General features: G+C 43.7%; 1 protein-coding gene across 2 annotated transcripts in view; it reads left to right on the top strand.

Annotated features, from left to right (window-relative positions):
* The first annotated feature begins 5,331 nt into the window (after positions 1-5,331).
* The window catches only part of LOC119648196 (85/88 kDa calcium-independent phospholipase A2), a 48,195-nt gene continuing 44,650 nt past the window's right edge, over positions 5,332-8,876 (top strand). The window contains exons 1-3 of one of the 2 annotated variants that reach the window (XM_038049790.1): positions 5,332-5,520; positions 5,965-6,166; positions 6,228-6,318. In XM_038049790.1, coding sequence (XP_037905718.1) covers positions 5,511-5,520; positions 5,965-6,166; positions 6,228-6,318 — 303 coding nt within the window. In that variant the 5' untranslated portion in view covers positions 5,332-5,510. Of the gene's footprint in view, positions 5,521-5,815; positions 5,856-5,964; positions 6,167-6,227; positions 6,319-8,876 lie in introns of those variants that run through there. The other variant, XM_038049789.1, reaches the window with a different exon arrangement.

Genomic DNA, 8,876 nt, shown 5'->3' with positions numbered 1-8,876 from the left:
CAGTGAGAAATCTCACTATGATTCGGAGGTTCTTTTTGGTGAGGTTTAACCAATCCTTTGTGTGCATGGGTTCGTATCCCCCAATAAGCACCCTGAACTGCTCCATCCCTGATAGGCTCGCCCAGTATAGTTCCCTCAACCGTTCCTCTTCATTTCTTACTGTCATAGCCATGAAACCATTTCCGATTCCACAGAAGGGTTCTGGTTCGTGTAAAGGCGTCCCTGCTCCCTTCTTGGCTAGTTCGTCCGCTGCCTCGTTGCCTTCCAACCCAGCATTGTCTGGAACGCAAAGTATTCACACCTTGTTGGACGAGCCGAGTGTATTCAGTCTCTCAAAGCATTCCCATACCAATTTAGAGTTCACCTGGTTGGACCTAAGTGCCTTGATCGATGCTTGGCTATCGGTGAGAATAGCTATGTTTTGCCCCATATAGCTCCTTTGCAGATTAAAGGAGGCACATTTATCTATGGCGTATATTTCCGCCTGGAATATGCTAGTGTACCTGCCCATTGGCTCAAAGTACATTTTCCTTGGACCAATGACACCGGCACCTGCTCCCTCTGCTGTGAGGGATCCGTCAGTGTACCAAGTAATCAGTTGCTGGTTTAAGCCGTATGTCGTAGCCACGCTCTCCCAGTTTGCCTTGTTACTCCAACGTGTTTCAAACTTCTTATCGAAGTGAAACTTCGTTGTCATGTTATTCCTTGGCATCAGTAATTCGGGATACCGCCTAGAAAGAATATCAATTTTCCTTCGATTTAGGCAGCTCCCCGCCTCACTCATACTACCGGCCATCCTGAATATTGCCCTCCTTGCCTGCATCTGTATGTGCAGATGGAGAGGGGTAGAAAGAGTAGGGCCGCTGGGCTTGATAATTTTGCCCAGGGGCAATTCATTGCTGTTAAATCAGTTTTTGAAAGTCTGCTATTTCCACCTGTACAGAAATCCTGCGAATCTGAGATCTTTCCTAGAGAGTGGAAGAAGGAGATGATACTTAAGATTCCAAAGAAAAGTGCTGATTTCCGGTTTTAATTCTCTTGGATTGATCACATTAGCACCACGCGGATTGTTTTGGAATAGTATGCGGAGATTTGACATTCACTTCACCTGCTCATCTGGGGTGCTCTGCGCAGGAGGGGTATTCCAGACGAACTAATAGCTATTATCAGAGCAATATATGATGGCGCAAAATATCAATTACTACATCAAAGTAAAATCTCCGAGGAATTTGAAGTCCAAAGCAAAGTCCATCAGCGATGCATCTTGCCAAAGATATTATTTTTTCTTGTTATTCGAGACGTTCTTCATGCTGCCTCGTGCCTCGGAAAGTGTAGAAGTTCAATGGGCCTCGGAAAGTGTGGAAGTTCAATGGACCATGACATCTTTCTTCAAACACTTCGGCCATGCTAACGACATCGGTTTGCTCCCTTACTGGGCCATGGATCGTGGCCAAATGGCTCTGGACTCGAACATAAGATGAACACCAACAAAACTAAGGTTTTCAGTCTCACGAGTCATCACACTCTTCCTAGCTGCATCAATGGAAAGAGCATCGAAGGCGGTCAAAAAGTAGTATAGGTCTCGGGACGAAAACATGAATTGGCACGTTGGCTCCCATAGCTTACATAAAACACCAATTATAACGGACTGCGCATTATTCAGTTAGCAAAGTTGCACGAAATTGTTGTTGGATGTACCTGGTTTGTCCCGAAAGCGATCCACAAGCAAACGTGGGCCTATCAAAACCAAATTGATCACGTGTTAATTGAACGCCGCCACCTCTTAGTATTGATGAATATATATAATAGAACATATAGGGGGATCAATATAAACTCGGAATAACAATACCAATCAATACGTCAGCAGGATGAAGCAATATACACATTATACAATCTTCGAGCGATGGGTTGAATACTTTAATGAACTGAATATCGGCGAGTTGAAGGTCCCACCGACTGAAGACGACGAACAAACACTGCAACCATCATCATCATCAACGGCGCAACAACCGGTATCCGGTCTAGGCCTGCCTTAATAAGGAACTGCAGACATCCCGGTTTTGCGCCGAGGTCCACCAATTCGATATCCCTAAAAGCTGTCTGGCGTCCTGGCCCACGCCATCGCTCCATCTTAGGCAGGGTCTGCCTCGTCTTCTTTTCCTACCATAGATATTGCCCTTATAGACTTTCCGGGTGGGATCATCCTCATCCATACGGATTAAGTGACCCGCCCACCGTAACCTATTGAGCCGGATTTTATCCACAACCGGACGCTCATGGTATCGCTCATAGATTTCGTCATTGTGTAGGCTAACACTGCAACCATCAAGCATCAAAGAAACAGTCCGTGCCATTCATCGACTTAGAAATCATAAATCGCCAGGAGCTAATGGAATTACATTCGAACTGGTTAAATATGGACTAACACTCCAGGCAAATCAGCAACAAATCAACAAATACTCTATCGTGCATCCCTTTTAAACTGGAAAGGTGATCCGTGATGCTGAGGTAAATGCAAGGGACACTATCATCTTCAAGTCCATTCAACTACTGGTCCGTGCTGACAACATCGACATTATAGGAAGAAGAGGCGAAATAGATGGTGGCTTGTGGTGCTATCTGGTAGTTTTACTTAAAAAGTGACCACCACTATTGCTCGGAAGCACCAAGTTTCCGTCTACTCATGCCTGCCTCGTGTCGTCAGGATATTCTGGTCTCAGAAAATAACAAACCATACTTGGTCGACTTAAGGGCTAGATGCCGGTGAACGTGTTGATGAGAAAACCGAAGTAGCAGTGGATAGGTTACACGCTGAGAAAGTGTAAAAACTCTATTGTGTGTTATTCCATGCAATTGAACCCACTATATCAAGACGGCCGACTAGTGAGTCGTCCCAGAAATACGTGAAAACAATGAAGGAGAGTACGTACAGTATTGCAAGCGGCCAAGAAGAGAAAATCTTGTAGACACTGTTTTCTCTTCACCCTATCCGAGCCGACAATTTCGACCAAAAGTTGCGTACTGTTGGCGTTCCATTTTCAAACTAAAGTGTAGCTTCATCCAGATCGAGGAGGCGGCGCGAGATTTTGAGCTGCACATTAATGAAGGCAAGACGAAAAACATGGTGCAACGTCAGCGCCAAAAACGAAAGAAAGAACAACATGGAATCGCACTGGTCAAACGAAAACAACGAAGATAGGAGACTACAACTTTGAGACCGTTGAAAATTTCTCCTTTCTAGGGTCAAAAATCACAACCAATAACAGTTATGACTATGAAATCCGCGCACAGTTGTTGGCTGCCAGCAGAGCTTTTTTCAGCTTACAAAAATTGTTCCGCTCGAAAAATCTCACCATAGAGTCAAAACTCTTACTTTACAAGACTTTGATCTTACCAGTCCTTATGTATTCCTCGGAGACCTGGGTTCTTAGCAAAAAAAACTGCGAACCATTGACCGGAGAATTTTTGGCCCCTACATGAGGATGGATGATTCCGTAGCCTACATAACGGCAAAATCTATGAGCGATATCACGACCGTCTGGTTGTGGATAAACTCCGGCTCAACAGGTTGCGGTGAGGATGATCTAGTCCAGAAAGTCTACAAGGACAATATAATAGAAAAAAAGACGAGGCAGACCCTGTCTGATATGGAGCAATGGCGTAGTTCAGGACGCCAGGCAGCTTTTAGGGATATCGAATTGATAGACCTCGGCGCAAAACCGAGGTGTCTGGAGTTCCTTATTAAATCAGACCTAGACCGGATACCGGTTGTTGCGCCGTTGATGATTTACTTGCGCCCTGACGTTGTCCATGCGTCAAGAACCCCGGTCCATTTATCGGCAGAACCAAAATCCGTCCTGCCATATCGACTGAGGTGACAGTTCTAATATTTCTCGAAGGCTTAACATCTCTCAACACGTTCATTTTGTTGTTAACGACAATGAATGTATTTGCTTGGCCGACCTGTCCCAGAACCTGCCATCAAGAGAGATCAAGTAGGGTTTAACACAGTGTAATAACTGCCACCATACTTTATTTATCTCTTTACCAGACATCAGTATTTATGCCTCAAATTCTTTACCTGGGCTTGGGACCTGCATGCTATGTAAATAATATGCAATGAGATTTCACTTCGATAAGCAGTTTGAAACACGTTGGAGCACTAGGTCAAACCTAGAGAGCATGGCATTGACAAACGACTTAAACCAGTAACTGATTGCCTGGTACACTGATGAATCGCTTATAGCATAGAAAGCAAGTGCCGAGGACATGCGACCAAGGAAAATGTATTTTGCACCAATGGTTAACCATACTAGCATATTTCAGATAGATACGCCGCCTTCCTCCTTGAGAGGAATTATATAGAGCAGAACATTACTATTCTGTGTGGCAGCCAAACAGCTATTAAGGCACCTAGGTCCTGGCAGGTGAATCCGAAACTGGTGTAGAAATGCCTTAAGGGACATAACATGCTCGACTTGCTCAATAAGGTCTAGATACTTCAAGTTCCCAGCCTAAATTGTGCTCGAAGCCAAAAATGGGTAAAATAAAAGCCTCCGAATCATAGTGGAAATACTCACTGGTCAATGCAAACTAAACTATCACCTGGAGAAGCTAGGGATATATACGGGCACCCTCTGTACATTCTGTGAAGGGAGAGACCAAACTTCCACACATGTACTTGGACAGTGTCCGGCACTTGTTCATAGTACGTTGACGCCCCTGGGACGATATTTAATACCGGATGTCAAGCTGAAACACTTGAAAATAGGAGATATAACAAAGTTCCTGCCGATTATAGGCTTAAACGACATACTATAGTTTATAGGTATACTATAATTAATGAGGGGTACAGTAGTTCTTTTAGCACGCAGTGCGATGTCCATTGACAATATTATTATTATTACATGCGAAAGTGGATTCGGAAGACGATTTCTTCACCTCCCCAAAGTTCAATAGTTTAGTGAGTAATCTTAATACTGAACTAGGGTCTCGTTCAACAATGGAAATTGTGGTAAGTATATGATGGGATCAAATGTAGCGCGGACCTTGTTAATAACAAATGCGATGGAGAAAAACTACCGCAATAATGAGGGGCGTCCTATTTCGATAAGAATTGAAGCCCGGATTGAATAACATTTTCCGGCAGGGTTAGTGTTAAAGTACCTCCACAGCTTTAAACCTTGGCCACCTGATGCACCCATCTTGCTCCATCTAATACGCCAACCCAATGCACCAGTCGACATAATCAGCTGATCTACGTTCGAAAATCCAACAAGAAATTCCGAATTTTTTCGAAATCATATGTCAGCAGTTGTGGTGATTCATTTTTTTGTTGTATTGTTTTAACTGCCGAAGAGCGAGAAACAGTGGATAAGTTGGAGCATTGGGGGATTCCTCTGCGAGTTGAGGCCGGGCCGTGAAAACCAAGTAAATTTACATCTTTGAGTGACAGAAAAAGCGTAGGGTCCTTTCCTACCGGTTCAAACGACAAACGTCAGCGAGGAAACATGCTAAATGGTAAGGACGCGCATGACCCGTTAACGTCGCTACTCAAACTCGGTCGAAAAACTCGTTTGCTTCTGTCATTTCTGTGTTCAATGCCAACAAAAAATCTTTGTGTTTATCATCCGATGTTTGCATAATATTGGTGACATACTTCATTCCGCCGTTCGTTGCCGCGACGGGTTCTGACAACGTAGTGGAGTTACTCACTTCAGGGGTAGCTAAATCGTAGTTAACCGAGGGAAAGTACATCTTGTATTCGCGTTTTGGCCCATTTTTTGAGGGTTTTCAGCTAGAGCGAGCTAGGGGAATGGCTTGGCTTGGTTTCGGTGCTTTGGCATCCGGTTTAGGTACAACCCCACCACTATATAGCTTTGCATGCTTCCGCCCTATCCGCGACTTGAATGTTCTAGAATCAATACGCATCTTCGCTTTCCTCATTGATCTTTCCGTCCGCAGTGCTGCAACGTTTGCTTGGTGGCGATGTGCCGCCGAACAAGGTGCAGGAAATCAAGTCCGAGAACCTCGGCATGTGTCAGGCCATTCTGAGGGATGAGGCGATGGTCCTGTACGCGCCCCCGCACAACCAGACTGAAAAGAAGTTGCCGTACAACATCATCCTGCAGCGGCCGCTGAACGAATCGACGACCACATCCTTCAGGTAGGACAGATCTTCAGCATGCAGCCTTAAGACACTCTCGCAATATCCATTCCGTTTTCAGCCTATTTAGAGCTAGCACGCAAGCAGAAGCCGAGGATAGATTCAACGCATTCATCCATCGACTACCCGTGTTCGTCACAGTCGTCAAAGAGGTAAGTACTTTGGTCTGCTGGAGAGATGCGCACCGACATTCGCTTCTAGAAAGCCACGTTGTGCGCTTGATTGTCTGATCGATAGTCTGGGAAGTTAGTCACCGGTTCGGCGCTCAGTTGGCTGATAACAAACTAGACCTGGCCAATGAGTTCGAAATTCCACAGCAAAAATATGAACTGACGCGTCATTCCAGTTCGTAGATAATGATGATCGCACTTTGAGCGTGAATATTTGATATTTTTAGGATGAATGAAGAAACATGAAGCTGGGTCCATTCGCTACTGAAGATAAGCGTTTCTAGAAGGTTATAACACTTACATACAACGAAGTATGTACGCAAAATGTTTTGATGAATAAGTGGAAAAAACTGGTTAATGTTGTTTGCACAGTTTTTAGGGTTTTGTTTAAAACAAACAAAACTTATTGGTTACTTCCTAGATGCGGAGGTATCAAACTACATCTTTGAGTGCTTTACTAGAATTAGTTGCAACTTCAATTATAAATTAAGATTAGATTTTTCCAAAACACAGTCTAAAGTCGCGAACTTTACTTCCAATTGAAATATTTTTTGGTCGTCAAATTGGAGAGTTTGTTTTATTTACATTGTTGTCAATGTTGTCATTCTGTTTTCCCATAATGAAATGAAATAAGGGAAATAAATGGTAATCCGGAATGCTTTGCGTCTTGACTAACGTCCAGGATGATGTTTTCAAATTACATTTGGCTGTCTCTTCCCATTGCCCATTTAGCTGGTGAATCCACTCGAAAGTATTCCTTGCTTGTCGACGACAAAAACCTGCTAATTACGATTCTTCTTGCTACCGAAGCGATAGCGATGCCTCGGATAAAGGCTGATCACTACCACGACTGTCTTGCCTTTTGAAATGACGCATGCTCCTCGGTAATTTAAACGAGAATGCCGGCTATATAAGCTGGATATTCTGATTCTGGGAGAAGGGAGAGGGTGGGGTTCCGAATATTCTCCTCTTCTTTTTGCGGAACCGCGTTTTTGAATTGTGGAAAGACAAATTGCAGCAGAGACATTTTTGTCATTGTCTTTTGAATGTACATAGCAGAAGAACTTCTGAAATTGACCTTGAAAGAGACCATCATCTGATGATCGCCCACCTTCGCTTACGTGTCGGTATCTGCTTGGGAAGGAAGAGAAAGTCGACTTCAATTTTAATGGGTGGCCGCCAAAACTATTTTTATCTCTGGTACGAGTGAAGTTGTCGGCCACTTCCCAAAAGGACGTCACATGATCTAACTTACTGAAGAATCGTGGAGGCGTATCGACGAACGCAAGGTATTGAGAGCTCTGCTAATGACTGGCAGTTGCGTAAAAAGTTCGAGAACTGCTACTACGCTGTGATAAAAATAATTCCACAATTGGCAAGCATAAATGTACTGCACCCTGAATTTTGGAAGCCTTTCGACGGTCCTGTGAATGGCGTTACTGGTAGACTTCTCACCTCGGTCGATTAGGAAATTTAAGTAATACTTCATCACGATTTACAATCGTGTAACATCCGTCTAAATTCTTCCTTTGTGGGTGATTTGACAAGCTACGTTACGGATATAAATTGCTCATCCAAACAGAAGCTCAAACGATTTGTGTATGTATAAGGTGTGTGGTGTCAAAAACTCCGAACTGTCTAACCGTAATGGTCCATTTTACACGTTTCTTCCCTCTAACAAAATATTCCGGATTACTTTATGTATCGCTTGATTGCCGCTAGTAGATGTAATGTATGCTCCCCGTTACACCAAAATCTGACGTCTGAAGTCCATAGCGGGCCATTCACAGAAAATGTTCCGGATTTTGTTTCCTCATTACTGGATCTTGCAGAATCCATAGTGTGAACATATGTCCAGCTATTAAATTAGAGCCAGAATGCCCACAATACTTCTTGCTTTTCGACAGAATAAACTTTGCAGTATGTTTGTTTGGTTCTGACCAGAAAAGTTTGGTGTTCTAGCAGTATGAAAGCGCCGCCACGTGCTTGTTCCCAGTTTTTAATAGCAGCATTAGCCAATGCTATTGACACTGGAAATATTGTTATCCGAGATTTCGTTTCTCTCTACATCACAGTGACCAGGTACTCAGAGTATTTCCACGGTACTGAATCTAGAAATAGAGGACCATCGGTTTCTACATTCGTGGTCAATTTTGGAGGTGGTCAAAGTACTTCTCAGCGCTCTCAGCGCAGCTTGATGCGATGGAACTGTCCTATAACCGCTCATCTATAACCAGGTTGTTGCTCTTAGGATCGCATGCACTTCAGTCTGAAAAACCATTCCATATTGTCCCGGAGGAAAAGTTCCAATTTTCGTTTCTATTTGAAAAGTGGAATCCTTCCCCAGACGACTTTCTGTTTTTAAGCCACCGGTGTAGAAGAGAGTCCAACTTGAATCACTCATCCCTTTGCAAAACTCTGCACAGTCTTGAAGTCCTCTCTCTCTCACCTTAACCTTCCTCACAGTATACTCTAAAGGAGTCTCGCTTCGTACATTCTACGAGCGACGTATATTCACGCTCTAAGTTCCTGAAGTTTAA

The sequence above is a fragment of the Hermetia illucens genome, chromosome 2 (genome assembly GCF_905115235.1).
Source record: "Hermetia illucens chromosome 2, iHerIll2.2.curated.20191125, whole genome shotgun sequence".
Classification (NCBI taxonomy): domain Eukaryota; kingdom Metazoa; phylum Arthropoda; class Insecta; order Diptera; family Stratiomyidae; genus Hermetia; species Hermetia illucens.
Note: the sequence above shows the minus strand (reverse complement) of the source record. Positions and strands in the feature narration are given on the sequence as shown.